The sequence below is a fragment of the Puma concolor genome, chromosome C1 (genome assembly GCF_028749965.1).
Source record: "Puma concolor isolate L17-30 chromosome C1, mPumCon1.1.hap2, whole genome shotgun sequence".
Taxonomy (NCBI): domain Eukaryota; kingdom Metazoa; phylum Chordata; class Mammalia; order Carnivora; family Felidae; genus Puma; species Puma concolor.
The window spans coordinates 155,498,218-155,517,004 of NC_141674.1; the positions used below are offsets into that span (position 1 = coordinate 155,498,218).

Below are 18,787 nucleotides of genomic sequence, written 5' to 3' on the forward strand. Positions count from 1 at the left end.
ATTTTCATTAATTTATTTGTATTTGATGACCCTTTTTGATTTACAGACTCTGGATATAAAGATTCCATTCTTTCTTGAGATCAGAAATTGTTGCAACTACTATGTTGGCTTTAGTTTCTCCTTCCGAAATTGTTATCTGTAACTATAGCATCTTCTGGCTTTTGCCTCATATATATAATGGTCATTCTTATTTTTTCCCCTCTCTTTCTTCTTAAATCTGTCTAAATGTCTTGAGTTTGTCTTCGTTTTATCAGATTTAATTTTCTGCATTTTCAAATATGCTGTTTACTGTTTATATTGTACTATGAATCTACCCATGCAGTCCAATTGGACTCTCTTACTAACTGCTAGCTTTACTTTCACATTTAAAATATCCTTTTAATCTTAATCAGGGTATATTTAAATATTAAAATGTCCTCTTCTCCTGGGGCACCTGGGTGGCTCAGGCAGTTGAGCATCCGACTTCGGCTCAGGTCATGATCTCTGGGTCCGTGAGTTTGAGCCCTGTGTTGGGGTCTGTGCTGACAGCTCAGAGCATGGAGCCTGCTTCAGATTCTGTGTCTCCTTTCTCTGCCCCTCTCTCGCACTCTTTCTCTCAAAGATAAATATTTTGAAAAAATGCCCTCTTCTTTTTGTAACAATTCTGTTTTATAAGGAGTTATCTGCACAGTATTAAGATTATGCCCCTTATTTTGAACAATGACCTCTTTTTACATGCCTGGTGATTTTTTTCTCTTTACTCATCCTTACAGATGTTATTCTGTGCTGTATAACATCGGGATTTGAGATGGTCCTATCAGGAAACCATTTAAGATGGTTTCCTATAAATATCTGAAAATCTTCAGGCAAAAGAGAAAGCTTTAAATTTCCAGTTGTTTTAACTTTGCCAGTTCAAAGGTCCAGTGGCCTAAGGAAAACAGGAGAGATCACAGCAGGAACTATGTAGATTTGGCAGCCAGGACTAATCTTATTTCCTGAATTCAGTTGCCTGATGGCAACTGCTCGTGGGGAGCGGTATTCCTATTCTTTATCTGGCGTGGCTATTTGCACCTGTTGTAAGCTGGGCATAGACTTTGCCATCTGGCAAACATCTCAGAAATATTGGTGATATTCTCAGTGTCCTACTGCTGCTGCAAAACTTACTCTTGCTCTAACCCTTGCCATGGGATCCAGTTGTGACCATGGTACTCTCTGGGCACATTTTTCATTTATTTCTGAATTAAACTGATCTTCCTTATGCCCACAATCCTGGATGTATTTGGTTTTCCTGAAGTCAGCTCCTGTGGATTATTCTGGAACAAAACACTTATGGCATGTGTAAATCTTTCTTCCTAGTTTCCAGAAATGACCCATGTTTTCCTCCCTCAACTCATTTTAGAGTGTGCATTTCACTTGCATTTTCACTTGCATCTGGCAAATGGGAGGGTGGTGAGTTGGAAGGAGAGTGATTAGATGTCTGTATTTGACAGACTTTTACCCAAAAGTACATGCCTTCAAATCCTAAGATTATTCATGAGTAAAGAGATATAATAGAAATATTCACTGACTCTAATAAATAGATATTTTTATTTACTTCATGGAAAACAATTCCCATTTTTATAATCTTTCAGTTCAAATTTCTTCTGTTCTCATTCTTTTTAAAAATCTTTAACTTTTTCCTTTCTTCAGAGACAACAAATTATTACCAGTGGAAAGAGGACTGGACTAGGAGCCAGAAAAACAGAGCTCTGGTCCCAGATCTGATGTTTAATATCTATACTCTGAAATTCTATAAGCTTCAATTTTATCACCCTTAAAATAAAAGAAATAGACCACATTCTCTCTAAAGTACCTTCCAGTTCTATACTTCTTCACATCCATATTAGTGGAATTATTGCCAGGCTGAATCCACACTTTCCTTTGAACAGAAATTCCATTTGTATTTTATATTCATTGACAATTTAAAATATCAGGATATTTTTCCTTAATGCTATTTTCATGTTTAGCCAGACTAAGAAAATTTAAATAAAGGAAGATGTTTATTTTTTTTTTACTATTTCATTATATTTCTTTTTACTGAAGTAATTTTAAAATATTTTATTTTAGTTAATAATGAATCTATTTTTCAACACCCTTTTCTGAAAGATTATTATATTTCTCCTTGTTCTAGAAAAAAGTCTATGATAGTCTAATGAACTGTGGAAATATTTACCTACTCTTAAAAAGCATATATCTGTATATCTTTTGAATTTAAAAGACTATGTTTATTAACCATTCAAACTTCTCAAATTTTTTTCTGTTATGGAATAATTAGAAGCATTCATTCTTGACCCTCTCACCCCCAACACACCAACTGAATTTCCAGCTGACTTGGCCTTCTTACGCAGAAGATTCCTCACTAACATCCCTGAATTTAGTTTCTCTTCTTGCTTCAATATTTCAGGGCAGAATACGTTTTCTGTAATAAACCTTTCATTCTGTCTTCCTTCATAAATTTGGGTGGCTTCATATGGAATTTGACTTTAAAGAACATCGAGATCAGTGAGGGCTGTGAAAGAGAGAGAAGCTGTCTGCGTCCTGTGCTTCATGTCTCTCAGACAAGAATCTTGGAGTTCTCTTCATCTTATGCAGCTCCTTCTCCACCCACGTTCAGTCAAACTTCAGATTTTACTAAAGCAACTTCAGAAATGCTCAAATTATTTCCTCCTCATTCCATTGCTTCTGCCTCATTTTGGCATACATTGTCTCTTGTCTGGACTCTTATGATAGCTTTTTATCTTATCTCCTGTCCTAAAGGCCCTCACATTTCAGACTTCTTCCATAGTATCAGAATAATATCTAGGAAATAAATCTGATTATATTGCTTTACATTGAGGAATAGTGTTCCTCAATGTTCCCTGTATCCTTACTGTAAAATCCAGATTGCTTAACTTGCACATGAGGTAACTCCACCCCATGGACTTCATATCCCCATGAGGTTCTACTGGATGTAAAGCCTGGGTAGGCGGCAGTAGTCATAATCTGACCTGGTAATAGTACCTAAAATAAAATTTTGAAATCCTAACACTAGCAGGAAGTAGAACCATGACTAACATTTTACAGTCTATATAGGTGATTTTAGTCACCATGCAAACAGGGTGTTTGCACCAAGTTGTTGAGAACTTGGACTGGACATCAGGTTGCCCCAGGCCATATTCTGGCTTCTCTACTTACTAATCTGTCCTTGGGCAAGAAATAAACCTCTTTGGGCCACCTTGTGTATAATAAGTTTACTAATTGTTCTGATCCCAGAGGTTATCATGAAGATTGAATTAAATAATAAGATTGAGTGATTAGGTGAATTTGATCTTTCTGTTAACCTCAATTTATGAATTTTTTTTCCATTTAACTTTTTCCCACACTTAAGTATTTCTTAAGCAAGTTTGTGCACCTAATTCTTTTATTTCTTTATAAGCCACTTATTGCTTATCTACTTGCACTAGTGTGCTAGAACTGTAATCTTGATGTATTATTATTTTCATATTAACATTTTATAATACTTAATATTTTATAATGTACACTTCTCTTCTTGATAGTTCACTTTTCTTATTAAAAAACTTCAGCAAGTTGCCATCGGCCTTTGACACTCTATTTGACATCTTCTCCACTTTGGCCTCTATCATTTTTCCCTTATTGGATCTGCAACGTCATCTAGGTAAGAACTTCTACTCCAGTCCAAGTGATCTTTTCATGTATATTGTCCTGGTATACTTTGTTTTCTCTTGTAGGCCAGAGCCAGGTCCTGCTTAGGATTGGGCCTTTGCTTATGATTTCCTTTCCAATTGGAATGCCTCCATTTTTGGCCCAGCCTTTAAAGCTTGTCTAGGAGCGCTTGGGTGGCTCAGTCTGTTAAGGATCCGACTTCGGCTCAGGTCATGATCTCACGGCTCCTGAGTTCAAGCCCCATGTCAGGCTCTGTGCTGACAGCTCAGAACCTGGAGCCAGCTTTGGATTTTGTGTCTCTGTCTCTCTCTGCCCCTCCCCTACTTCTCTCTCTCAAAAATAAATAGACATTTAAAAAAAACTTAATAAAAATAAAGCTCAGCCTAAGCTCCACCTCATCAAAGAAGTCTTTGTTCATCACTTCAGCCCTTTAACTTTTCATAAGCAGCAAAAGATATAGAATAAATAAATAAGTCCTTTGGAGTGGGGAGTCAAAATACACATCGTACTCTTGCATCTGTTGTTTATTTGCTATGGCCAGTGACATAGGCTGACTAAAACCTTGGTTTCTTTTAAGATGAAGTTATTTATACCTCTCTGATCTACTTCCTAGTGTTGTTATAAGTGATAAATAAAATAACTCACAAGGATAAAAAGTATAGCTTAGAGAATATAGTCAATACTATTATAATAATAGTATTATCATCTCACTGTATAGTGACAGATGATAAATACATTTATCCTAGTGAGCATTGCATAACTTATAGAATTATTGACTCACTATGTTGCAATCCTGAATTGTTGACTCACTATGTTGCAAACCTGAAACTAATATAGTATTTTATATAAACCATATTATATTTACCATATTTATAAATAATTTATACATTTATAAACCATATTTATATTATATAAACCAAACTTAAGAATAACGAAAATAAAATAATGGATATAAAACATTTATAAAAATTTTTTAAATATCCATTCAAGTTTGTCATTGTTATCACAAACAAATCGTATACCACCTTGCTACTTGCCTTGTATTGTTTTTGTACACTGCTGTCTTATGACTGTTACTGGGCTTAATACTGGAATTTACATTTCTACATGTCTGACTACCTAATTAGATTTTTAATTCTTTGGGGTCAGGGAATATTGATGGTATTAAGATCAAAGAGCCATACTCCCAAGTATTTAGAACAAATTATCTTAGAGGCATAAATAGGCTTGTACCTCCTATTAAAGTATAATCCCTACCAGAGAGGCTTATATTCTCATCCTAGCCACATGGAGACAGTGAAGTGAAGACAACTGATAGGGACACTCTTTAAAAGAAAGAGGATCAGTAAGGGAGTGAACAAAGCTGGTTGGTTTGTTTCAGCTTACCCATGTCTGGCTTGTTGTAGTCACACAGACTTCATGGGAAATAAGTAGAAGAAAGGCAGTATAGCTTGGACTCATGCCATTTTCTTTTCTGAAGGATAATTTTCATAAAATAAAATGCATATTCAATTGAGTTTTGACAAATGTAGTCTCCCATTGTCACCACTAACCCCAATCAAGATGTAAAACATCTCTACCTCCCCAGTGCCCTTTCCCAGTCAATCCATCCTGGCTCCAGAGACAGCCAGTTTTCTGATTTCTAACACCATAGCTTAGTTTTGCTCAAAAACTTCCCCTAATTGAACCCATAAAATATGCGCTATTTTTTTTTTTTTAGCATCTTTCACTCAGCACTCATTTTGTTGCATGTGTAAGTAGTTCAAAGCATTTGGTTGTTGAGTAATATTCCACTGGTTACATATATCTTAATTTATTTTTCCTTTACCTATTGATGGTCATGTGAGTTGTTTCTGGGCTTTGGCCATTATGAAAAGGTTGCTATGAACATTCTGGCAAAGGTCTTTTGTGTGTGGATATTTTCACTACTCTTGAGGTTGTCAGAAGGCTGGATAAAAAGCAAAATCCAATGATATGCTGTTTTCAAGAGACATATTTTAAATATAAAAATACAGACAGGTTAGAAGTAAAAGAAGAGCAAAATATCTAGTGTAAGCACTAATATATATAATATATGTCATTATATTATATGACATTAATATAATATAAAGTAGACTTCAAGACAGGAATATTAACATAGTTAAAAAATGGTCATGTCATAAGAATAAAAATACTGATTTGTAATAAGACCTAACACTCTTAAATGTGTATAGCAAAATCATAAAATTTCAACATAAAAGAAAAAATGGACACAAATAAAGTGAGAAATATAAAAATACACAATTATTGTTAGAGATTTTAACAATCTTCTCCCAGTCATTGATAGAAAAATAGAAAACAAATTAGTAAGGATATAGAAGACTTGAATAATACCATCAATTATCAAACATGAAGACGTAATTGACATTTATAGGATAATACTTCCAATTGCAGAATATACATTTTTTCTTTCTTTTTTTTTTACACTCTCTTCAATTATACATGAAACATTTATCAAAGACCATATGCTAGGTCATAAAATAAGCCTTAATTTATTTCAGAGTATTTGACAAAAGGAGAATTAAATTAGAAACCAATAACAATAAGGTGTGTATAAAAAGGCAATTTTTTTTTAGCAATTAAGCAACACATTCCTAAATATTCAATCCATGGGTCAAAGAAGAAATCATAAAGAAAATGACAAAATATTCTACACTGAATTACAGAATGCAACATGTTAAAAATCTATGTGTCTTGGGGCACCTGGGTGGCTCAGTCGGTTAAGCATCCGACTTCAGCTCAGGTCATGATCTTCCAGTTCGTGGGTTTGAGCCCCACATCAGGCTGTGTGCTGACAGCTCAGAGCCTGGAGCCTGTTATGGAATTCTGTGTCTCCCTCTCTCTCTGCCCCTCCCCTGCTGGCACTCTGTGTCTCTCTCTCTCAAAAATAAACATTAAAAACATTTTTTTAAAAATCTGGGTGTCCATTCCTTTACTTATTCTTTATTCTCAGAAACTGATTAATTAAATTAACAATAATCAAAATAACATGAAAGGGGAGAGGCAGAAAAGCAGACTGAAGGTTGAAAATTATAGGGATCATGCCTACCATCAGCCAGTGTTTTTATTCTACTGCAATTATATGAAGTCACTGGATATTGCTTAAACTAAAAGGAAAATATCCTTTCAGTGTCAATAAACAGAATGCTAAATAAATATTTTGGCAATTTTTCACTGATAAATCCCATATAAGGGTATGTATGATGCTTCCATTTCATCCAATGACACAGTAGCAGAAACAGTCTGGATAGTGTGTGTGTTTTTTTTTTAATGTTTTTATTTATTTTGGGGGGTGGGAGGGGCAGAGAGAGAGGGAGACACAGAATCCGAAGCAGACTCCAGGCTTCAAGCTGTCAACACAGAGCCCGACACGGGGCTTGAACCCATGAACCACAAGATCATGACCTGAGCCAAAGTTGGTTACTCAACCGACTGAGACACCTAAGAATCCCTGGATTGTGTTAATATTGACAGAGATTATAACTAAAGAATAAGTTACTCAGTGATTAAAAAGTTGAATAGACAACGAAAAAAAGTTTTGAAATCTTTCTTCTGATATCTGAGACAAAACCATCTGTCTCTGATTTCAGTTCAATCTTTAATGAATATAACCAGTCTGACTAAATAATCTATTGGAAAGCCCTCTTCCAAACACAAAACCTATAATTTTAATTAGTGTTGGTTATGGTGCCAACACAAGGGAAAATGTTTGCTCAGTTCCATAAAGAATAGTAGGGGTTTTATTCTAAATCTAAGTCATATCTTTTAATTTACAAATCTTTTATTTGGAAGACTGTTTTCTTTGTAGAACTCCAAACATTCCTCCTCCCCCACCTCCTCCCCCTCCTCCTTCTCCTCCTCCTCCTTACCTCTTTGTCTTTCTTACTCTCACTTTTGCTCTTTCTCAATGTGTGTCTTTTATGAGAAACCAAAGAATATTCAGTTTGAAATATGCAAGCATGATTTGAACTTTTCAAAAAATGTGTGAGTCATTTCTTGCCCTTTGATAATTTCCAAGTGACGAGGCTGCTTTTACAGATCAATCCCTTGCTTTAAATGATTTCAGTATATTTTGTTTGGTTGGGAGTGAGAAAAATAAATGAAAAATGTCATTCATGAGTATGAGCCTGCAAATGAATATGTAGAAGGCAAGTGATTACTTTATTGGGGGACACAGTATGTTTTCCTGAGCCTTTTGCCTTTTTCCCTTCCCAAGCCTGCTGTTTTTCCTGTTTCAGTTTACAGATGAACGTGATATAGCAGTGTGGTGGGATGGTAATCACACGATCTGACATTTGTGGCTTACGCATCTATGTACATGGATAGAAAGCTATTCAAAAATCCAACCATCCTGTGAGTTCTAACTACACTTTTACAATTCACATACATGAAGTTATATAGGGAAACTTTTAAACATGGAATGCAAGAAATCATTTCATTTAAAATACCCTTTCTTCATTCGTTCTTACAGGCAAAAATTGGTATTTTAATAATGGTAAGAAAAAGAAGAAAATGAATAAGCAATGTCAAAATGCTTTGCTGTTCAAAGAGTATATTACTTCAAATGATCTGAATTCATTCCAGCAGCAACATTATGCATTTGACCAGGACACAAATCACCCTTATTTAAAGACAGAGGAAAAAAGAAGGAAAAAAAAGAGAGAGAGAGAGAGAGAGGAAAAAGCCCTACATGTCAGGAGATTAAATGAACTGAGGAACAGAGTGCTTAATTCTATATTCTTTCTCTCTAAAAGGCAGCAGGACTGATTGGAAGTAAGGGAATTTACCAGTGAAGGTAGCTGGCAACATGTTGAATGGACGACAAATGCACTCTTCACCTGTGAAAGCAAGCAAACGAAAAGTTTTGTAACAATATCTGTTTTGTAGCTGTATTTCTCAATTGATGCTGTTTTTAAATTGGTTTATTTTTAAAAAGTGCATCATGGTCAGAAAGATTATCTCTTTTTAAATCTTCTAAACTTTCAACAAATATTTCTAGGCATCAAGGATAGGCAACATTTTGCCTTGTCTACTTCTCTGACATTGAGCTGTTTCTAGATGCTAAATTTGGCTGCTGTATTTTCATATCTGTAAGGCTGTTCCTGGGTCCGCCCTACAAATAGCCACCCAGGTTTCGAGTTTTCCAAGCAGCAGAGCATGGCTATCCCGCCTTCGACACCCCCGTTCTGTTCTGTGCCCAGGCTCAGGACATTGAGTGGCAGTGAGCTTTCCTTTATTCCCGGTGTGATTGTTGCTTCTCAGGGTCTGGCTTGGGCTCTGATCTTGACATTTATGTCACAGGTGTCACCGGTGAAACTGCTGGGAAACCAGATGGCAGGCCTAACTGAGGTTGGCAGCATCTGCTGTGGTACTCACTGTCCCTGCTACCTGCTCTAGTTTCTTCTTCCTGTTGATGTGTTATTGTCTTGTGTGGTTTCAGTCTTTCAGTATTATTTACCTTTCTACGGGTCTTTCCAAATATGAATTCCTTTCTGTAGTTCTTTCCATGCATTTTCTCCCCTGGGAACCCCATCACTCAGGAAGGCTCATGACTTGGCTGCCTTCTTTGGTCCTTCAGGGGACTTTTGCTTAAATGTCACTTCGTCAGCAAGAATTTTCCTTGAGCACCGTATTTAAATTTACAACACACCCTTCTCCCTGGCCCCCATCCTGATATTTTTCCTTCCCTTTCTTACATTATCTTTTTCCATAGCAATTAGCAGCACCTGCTATATTCCATGTTGAGCTTACTAGTACATAATCTGTATCATTATGTAGATCTATATCTTCTATAGAATATAAGCTTCATGAGGGCAGAATTTTGTCTGTTTTTTGTCTTGTGGGTTACTTACTATATTCTAAGCATCTGGGAGAATACTGGCTCTTAGAACTTTAAAAAAAGTTGCCCTTTTTTATTGTTAAATAACAAATTGCATTGCAAATTCTGAATATCAGACCTCTTTCTAGCTTTGTATCTGGTCTTACTCCTTCTGCTTAGTACAGTGTTGTGTGTAAGAGCTTTAAGGGCATAGGGAAAAACTGGATAAGGTGCATCTGCTGTGTGTGTATTAGGTATTTTACTTATCTTGTTTTAATCCTCACTATAGTCCAAGTCCTTTGCCTAAAGAAGCACAGCTAGAAAGTAGCAGAGTAAAGATGCTAACTTTGGAGCCATGTGGCTCCAAAGTTACTGCCTTTTCTTCAGAAGCATGGTGCCCCCAAAATAATAGTAAGTCAACAAGAGCCCCTCAAAATTGATAATGTTGCATAAATCAGGTGTAGCTACAAACTGAGTGCCAAAAATGATTGGTTAAAAAGAGAACTGTAAATGAGCTCCCTAAAAAGATAAGCAACAGCAACATCAAAAGAAGGATATCCAAAACTATTTAGAGCCCAGCACCCTTGACTTAAGTGCCTGGACCTCCAAGGTAACTAACTTAAAAAGGAAAACATGTAAAGACACCTAGGTGACTCGGTTGAGCGTCTGACTCTTGATTTCAACTCAGGTCATGATCTAACGGTTTGTGAATTCAAGCCCCGTGTCGGGCTCTGTGCTGACAATGCAGAGCCTCCCTGGAATTCTCTCTGCCCCTTCTCTGCTCATGTTCTCTTTCTCTCTCTCTAAACAAATAAATAAACTTAAAAAATAATTTGAAAAGGAAAACATGTATCTGGACACATATTTTGACATGTTTGCTTAAAAAAAATATTGTTTACAGTGTGAAACCAACAAAGGCAAATAGATTCTTTCTTGATCATAAAGAGGCAAGAAGAACTCTGCAGTGTTTTCTTACTGTAGTACAAGAAAGAGTAGTTAATTGTATTTTTAAAACAAGCCAGATTTTATTTGTATGATACATTTTACTAGGTCTTCTTTTTGACCTCTTTTGATCTAGTGATACAAATGCAAATTAGGTCTCATTTTTAATTCAGTACCATGTATGTATGGGGAAACCACATGGTGCAATGAGCCCGGGAGACTAGAAGGTGGTCAACAAGTCCAGACAAGTTCCCTGCCTTCATGGGGCCCACAGCCAAGCAGGAGAAGCCACTAATCAGGGAGATAACATGTTCTTTCCCCCAACTTATTTTGGAGAAAGAATCTTCTGTTTCGCCTGGCTTCTAAGTCTTTACGATGGTATACATAGCAGATATACTTTTTCAGTAGGAAAAAATATATGTAGATACAGAAATTATCTATCTATCTATCTATCTATCTATCATCATCTATCTACCTATCTATCTATCTTCTGGTGTTTATAGCATTACCAAGTATCGAGACACTACCATATGACCAATATGTGAATAGAGTACACACTTACTTGTTTTTGTTGACAAGCATTCATCCCTCCCTTGTTCCAGTGATAGCATCCCATCACTACTTTTAAGGAATGTCCCTATACCACCGCCATAATCCTGACTGTTCATAGGTTTTAAGCAAGGTTTCCTTCTAGTTCCAAGGGTGAGACATTTGGTTTAGGGAAGCCAATCAAAGCACAAAGCACAGCATTACCTAGGACAGAGCGATTACTTCAGGGATGGGCATGTGACCCAGCTGGAGCCAGTGGGATGCAATGAGAGTTTTTCTGTGTCTTATGCCTATTGGATTTAAGTCTGGGAAGTTGGGAGGCTGCAGCTGCTATTGAACCTTACTACAAATAAGGGTAGAATATCTAAAAAAGCTATCACCATGGAAGTCAGAGCCAAAGAATGCAGCATAACTAGGTAACAGTTATGGTAATGTCAGCTGTATTCCAGAATCATTCCGTGCCTAAAGCTAGCCCCTGACAATAAATCTTGAACTAATGAATTTCCTTTTCCTTTTCCTTTTCCTTCCATCCATCCTTCCTTCCTCCCTTCTTACTTTCTTTCTTCTTTCCTTCCTTCCTTCCTTCTCTCCTTTCCTCCCTCTCTCCCTCCTTTCTTTCCTTCCTCTTTCCTTTCTTCCTTCCTTCCTTCCTTCCTTCCTTCCTTCCTTCCTTCTTTCCTCCCTTCCTCCCTGCCTCCCTCCATCTCTCTCTCCCTTCCTCCTTTCCTCCCTTCCTTCCTTCCTTCTTTCTTCCTTCCTTCTTCCTTCCTTCCTTCCTTCCTTCCTTCCTTCCTTCCTTCCTTCCTTCCTTCCTTCTTTCTTTTCTCCAGCCAGTTTGAGTCACTCTTTTGTCTCTTGTAACCAAAAGAGACTTGCTAGAGTAACTAAAATATTCTTTTTGGCTCTATCTTCTGCTTGCTTGTTTCCAACAAATACATTTTCTAATGAAAATGATGAACCTAGAAAATATCTTGATTTAATAATTAGGACCGTTTCTGGATATAATTGGTACCACCGCCTAATTTTTATTTAAATCTTTATTTCAGGCTTTAATTGCATGAGCAGGTGTTTCTTTTTATGACTAAATAAAGTTCACAGATTTTTGGTGTCAGACTTTGAGTTTGAATCCTGAATTCATGATCTTAGGTGACTTTTTCTACCCACGGTGTACTGCCTTTCTTCAGTTTTCAAATCAGGATAGTGAAAGAGTATATTTGATACGATGTGGGAAGGATGAAATGATACCATATATTCAGACATGTTTGCCCAGTCAGTCACTGGCAGATAGTAAGCCCTCAATCATCACTATGTCATTAATTGAAAGACTGGCATTTAGGATTTCACTAGCTGTTCAGTTTTCTTCTGGCTGCTTTTCAGCCACTAAAATCATAGATAAAATAAGGTTGATGTCCCATTAAGGTAATTTCATTTCAACAGAAACTTTATTTGTATAGCACAAACACCATCTCTTTGTTGAGTTAGCAAAGCACTATATTGGATATCAGATACTCTGGGGCTAAGGCTAATGTTAAATTCCACTGTCCGTAAGACTTTCATTGATATAATTGCTGTTTTATGAGTTTTTATTTTTAACGTTCATTATTTACTTTCTCTTTTTACTCTTAATTTCAATTATTTGTATTGATGGAATGATTTCTGGCATATGAAATTAAAAGCATGAACAGAAACTTAATCTGTTAGCAAAATTAATTTTTGAAATCAGCAAAGTCTTAACGTTTCGTTCTAAGAGCCTGCGGAAGATCAAAACTCCCATTAGTGAAAAATTTGGGCGGCTTCAAACACACGGCTCTGTGTACGTACACGGAGTACACGGAGAGAGGTTTCTCTCTTCACAGTTCCCCCGCCCTCTAGTGGTAGTTATAATAACGCCATTTTGTAGTCCCCAAACAGGAAATGCCTGTTCTTACTTCAGTTACCAGAATCCTTTTACAGGAAGTTAGGTGTGGTCTTTGAAGGAGAATTTAAAAAAAAAAAAAAGAAAGAAAGAAAGAAAGAAAGAAAATGAAAAAAAGAAAAAAAGAATGATGGAATTTTAGCTGCAGTCTTCTTGGTGCCAGCTTATCAATCCCAAACTCTGAGTGTAAAAGATTCTGCAGGGGTAATGTTTTAATATTCTTATTATGCTTATTCTCTGTGATGCTTCTCTACCTTTACAGTACAATCCTTGGGGGAATCTGCAGAGGACCACTTTCATTTTGAAGCTGCTGGCTGCATGTTTTAGCATGTCTCTTCTATTAGAGCATACAGGCATGGCAGTTTCCTCCATGGAGTATGCATGGACCTTCTTCATGCTTATGTCTGTTGAGGCATGAGGGTCTCTGGGGATGGGTGAGGTAAAATAGAGATGTTTTGGAGATAGTGTGATACTGAGAGAGCAGTCTGCTAGCTGGTGGCTGAAAGGTCCTACTCTACTTCAAAAAAAAAATGTAGAAACGGTACAGTAGCTTATGTTATTTTAAATTTCCCTGTTTGATTTGGCATATGCTACAGAAATGCTCTGGATATTAATACATTAACTCTTAGAAAATGCACTTCATATAATTAAATGGCAATTCTCATTGCTGTAGGATGGGGGTTAAAATGGATGGATATTTTAAAAAGAAGGAAAAATAGGTAAGTGAGCATATACAGATGGCATTCAGGAGTTAAGATTTTGGTTGTATGATTTCAAAAATCATAGAAACTCTTGCCACTGGTTCAGAGATAACATTCGGAATGATTGGTGTGCTCTGTTAAGTTATATATGTTAGTCTAGTAAAATAAAATTAGAATACAGTAAACCTCCATTTATGTTATTGCAAAGACCAATAAAATAGGAGTTTGTTTAAAAGATAAACTATCTTACACTTGTTATTTTTTCCAGTCCAAATCTGCTATTGAGATTTTTATGAAATGGGCACTATATGAGAAAATGAACTATTTCTACAGCATTTCTTAAGGTGTTGCAAATTTGTTAATTTAAGAAGCAATTATACTAGTTAGCAGCAGGTTGCTGAGCCTGGGGGGTCCAAGATCCAGACCTCTGACGTGGATGACTTCCTGCCCGGTTTGGCAGGAGCTGGATCCCTTCCTGTGCAGCTTCCAAGCAGTTCCAAATGCAATCGGGCATCCCCCGCTCCTTCCTGTTCCTTTGCTTTCAAGCAGTATCTACCTATGTTTCCATAGCCTGGCATTTCAGGATTTCCAGAGCTCTTTACCAGGTGCGTTGATTTTGAATAAGCTATTAAAGGTGGAAAAGTAGGCCAAAGGGAACATGGAAAAAAATGGAGAGATACATGCAAGATCCTTGCATAGCCCAGTTTCTATAATTTTGGGTAATTATTCATCTGTTGTTTTGGATCTCTGATATTTTTTTTCAGAAAGGATGCTGAAAAAGATGGCTGCCAAAATATTCACACAAGTGAAACAGCAAGCACAAACCAGTATCCTCCATTTCTGAGCTCGAAATTGGATATTTTCACTTAAAACATTTTGGGAGTGGGAGACTAGATTACCTCATAGACATCTACTGGATGTGGAAGACAGATCTCCATGCAAGCAAATGAATGCGTGCATGAGAATCCCCTGAATGCCAAATACAGCTTCCTTAGTAAATATTACAGACAGATTGGTTTATATATTTTATCTCTGTATCATGTAATTGTCACAGTTACCTTTTATCCTAATGACTGTTGCTTCTCTCTCTCTCTTTCTCTCTCTCTCTTTCTCTCTCTCGTTTCCATAGCACTTTCTTATGCAAGGAGCTAAACAGTGATTAAAGGAGCAGGATGAAAAGATGGCACAGTCAGTGCTGGTACCACCAGGACCTGACAGCTTCCGCTTCTTTACCAGGGAATCCCTTGCTGCTATTGAACAACGCATTGCAGAAGAGAAAGCTAAGAGACCCAAACAAGAGCGTAAGGATGAGGATGATGAAAATGGCCCAAAGCCAAACAGTGACTTGGAAGCAGGGAAATCTCTGCCATTTATTTATGGAGACATCCCTCCAGAGATGGTGTCAGAGCCCTTGGAGGACCTGGACCCGTACTATATCAATAAGAAAGTGAGTTTTTAGACACGTTGTCTTTACTTCCCCCACTTCCTAACTGGCTCTGGGCTAGTCACACAGATGTCTGGTAAAGAATGATGTGCCTCTTCCCCTCTGTCTGAAGTATCACTAGGATGCTGAGTGGGCTTGAGCATGTAATGGACCCATTATCCTACAAGTCTTTTGGAAGCACTCATCTGAACCTACATTCCCGGGACAAAACAGAACTAAAGAAGCATCATGTAGTTGATAACTGAGGAAGGGCAAAAAGTCTATTCAGCTTACGGTACAATGAAGCAAAAAGTGAAAACAAGGGTTATATTATATTATATTATATTATATTATATTATATTATATTAATTTCCAGGAGCAGTATCTAAATTCATTTTTATAATCTCAACCTCTAAGTAAGTTATTTTGGTCATCAGCAGGATTATGCCTTCATACCATAGACTTTGCCCTTCCCATGGCTCTCTGCAGAAGAAATAATAGTAGGTGACTTAAGTACCCCCAAAAGAATCTCATCCAAAAACACACCTGGAAAACTCTGAAGTTTTCATGAAAATTGTTATCAAAATTAAGAAGTAATCAAAGCCCCATTTTCATGCTTTTTGCGAATTATAAATATGGTTTTAAAATACTGCTATCAAAACTTGATAAGGATGCTAAGAATTCCTATCGCATCGACTACATTTTTTTTTCTCTTTTAAATGCTCGGTCACTTACCAAATTTAGGAAAGTTAATAGTGCTCAGAAAAAGCACCTATCATCGTGTTGCATGTTGATAGTGTATTACTATAGTATTTTATAATGCAAAATTTTAAATAATGGTCTCACCTTTTTCTTTAAACGTTCTTAATTTTAATATTAAGATCCTAAATTCTGCCTTATATGTTGTGTTTTCTTTTTCAGACATTTATAGTATTGAATAAAGGGAAAGCAATCTCTCGATTCAGTGCCACTCCTGCCCTGTACATTTTAACTCCCTTCAACCCCATTAGAAAACTAGCTATTAAGATTTTGGTACATTCATATCCTTTTTCAAACAGTTGCTTAATATGATTTTGTTCTTTGACTGAATTATTGAGCTGGGAATCTTTTTTTTAAATATGTGTGGTTGGCAACATGATGTGCTCTTTTTTTCTTTCCTCTTACTCAACAGTTAGCATATTGCAAATGGGATTATAGGTAAGTGAACCTGTTTTCCTCATCTTCTTGAAGTTTGCCTCTCCCCAACTTACTACATCTTTCTTCTCTACTCCTCTGTGTCCTTCTAAATTACTTGTTACATCCAAGACTTCTTCATTAATGTTGATCATGTTACAAGGCTCTCATTTTATAAGTCTTCATATTTTACAATGGTAGGCAATGGGTAACCTCCATGAGCTAATTTTCCTTACTGCTTTCACATTTGGAAACTATATACATAATCTGAATGGAACAATTTTATATCTTTTTGGTCTGAGTTGTACTACTTTCTGCTTTTTATTTCAGCACTTGAAAACTTTGAGTTAGTAAATGTTTATAATTGTAACTGTATACACACTGGCCTTTCAAATATATCTCCAAAAATTTTCCCCAACAGCATCCCACTGATCTTTTTTCTTTCTTTCTTTCCTTTCCTTTCCTTTTTTTCCTTCCCTTTCTTTCTTTCTTTCTTTCTTTCTTTCTTTCTTTCTTTCTCCCTTTCTTTTTTTCTTTTTCTCACTTGCTGCCATGTTTTATTCAAGTCACATGTCCTGCTACAATTTTGTCTCTCCAAAGGCTTATTGTCTGTCAACCCATATACATCCTCATTTTATTCTTCATTCTCCTTATTGAAGTCACTACTTCCTAGAAATGAGATTGATGACACCTTGGTGGGAGATGGTAATATGAAGTTAAATAGAGTAGTTGTGAATGGGAGGTTTTATTTTAGGTGAGGGATAGTGGTCTGACTGATAGCCAGCCCTGAGAAAACCAAGGAAGCAAAGATTTGGAAGACTGGGGCTATGCCAGGCAGGGACTTTTACAGGAAGAACACTTAAACCTTGGGATGAGGATTGATACACATCAGGAACCAGAGGTAAGATTCCTGAAAGGGAAACTGAAATCTAAGCAGAATCTCAGAGCAACTTTTAATGTTATTTCTTCTTTAGAAAGAGTCCATGACATGATAAGGCTTTCGATGTGAAAGCTCGCTACCCCCAGTAGGCTGAGAAAATGTTTGAAATAGATAAGGTAAGGAATTCTGAAGATAGGATAAACTTGGTACAGGAAACTCGTTTCAGTTCTGGGTGGGAGGGCTGTAAATCATGTCCTGGGACTTGACTGGCAGTGTGGTAAATGATGTTTTCAAAAGCACAGCATTTTAGAATTTAGTCTCCTTTTAACATCTAGTTCATTCCCCTTCTTCCCCTATGTCCTTTGCATAGACATCAACATATTTTAATCTGAAAAGCTTTAAGACTTAATACTTTTTTTGTGAATTATCTAAAGCAATATTTCCTTACTTCTGTTTTTCAAGAAAGAGAACCCAATGGTATGGGGGAATAAAGATCTATGAGTTAGCATTAGAAATGAATAAAAAGGGGTGCCTGGGTGACTCAATCATTTAAGTGTCCAACTTCAGCTCAGGTCATGATTTCATGATTTATGAGTTTGAGCCCCACGTTGGGCTCTACATTGGCAGTACGGAGTCTGCTTCAGATTCTCTGTCACCCTCTCTCTCTGCCCGTCCCCTGCTCATGCATTCTCTCTCTCAAAACTAAATAAATAAACATTAAAAAAAGAAAGAAATTAATAATAAAGTTACTATTAGATTTGGGTCTCCTGAATTATAAGCCATGGTCTATTATTATGTTTTGGGTATTTGTAATCTTTGCACTAAATAAACCTTTCCATAAATTATTTATTATATTTTTAAATAACTATATGCCCTTTATATAAACATTTTTATATGAAATTATGTGAAAACTCAAACTTATGTCTAATGCTGTGTAAAAACTAGATACTGGGAGAATAAGTGTTGAATAAATAAGTGACTCATGAAGCAGAGGTTGGAGAATTATATGCAAAACAAGTAACAAAATGGAGGGTTTGAATAGATGAGAAAAAATTGATTTTGTCCTGAACCTGAGTGAGGAGACAGAATTAAGAAAGCCCAATATTAAAGAAAAAAATCAGTTTTTGTTTTAACCATTTTGTGTGGAGATCATGTATTTCTTTGAAAATGTCATGAAAGCCATCATCTGACTCCAAAAACTTCTATGAAGTTAGGGAACCCATGAGTCCTAATTTAAGACCCTTTGAGAAAAGAGACTCCTGGTGGTAGAGGACAAGGGCAGTTATAGAAGTTTCAATCAGGAAAAAGAAAAAAGAAAGAAAGAAATTTCAATCAGAGAATCTGGGCATTGAGGACATAGATTATAGTGGGGGCTCTCTGGCTCTCTGGGAATCAAGACACAACTTGAATTTGAGGGTTTGCACCGGCTTCCTTGAAGAAACAAAACCCCGGGGCAGAGTTGTTGAGAGGACTGCAGTGATGTGAATTGCAATGTGAAGGTAGCCAGGTAAATTTATGAGATTTGCTAAAGTGAACGATAAGAAGCTTATAAATGGCTGATAAGCCACAAATGTCTTCCAATGTAGAAAAAGGTAGACTCTTTAAAATCTCTAATTACCTGAATAAAAACACTATATTTCACATATCTCATCTTGGAGTACAGATA

The 18,787-nt window shown here is 36.5% G+C and overlaps 1 protein-coding gene across 5 annotated transcripts in view; it reads left to right on the forward strand.

Moving 5' to 3' along the window:
* The window catches only part of LOC112861323 (sodium channel protein type 2 subunit alpha), a 140,548-nt gene that overhangs the window by 37,600 nt on the left and 84,161 nt on the right, over nucleotides 1-18,787 (forward strand). For 2 of the 5 annotated variants that reach the window (XM_086718795.1, XM_086718792.1), the window contains exons 2-3: nucleotides 14,775-15,092; nucleotides 15,990-16,107. In XM_086718795.1, coding sequence (XP_086574921.1) covers nucleotides 14,826-15,092; nucleotides 15,990-16,107 — 385 coding nt within the window. In that variant the 5' untranslated portion in view covers nucleotides 14,775-14,825. Of the gene's footprint in view, nucleotides 1-13,037; nucleotides 13,149-14,149; nucleotides 14,251-14,774; nucleotides 15,093-15,989; nucleotides 16,108-18,787 lie in introns of those variants that run through there. The other 3 variants (XM_086718793.1, XM_086718794.1, XM_086718796.1) reach the window with 3 other exon arrangements.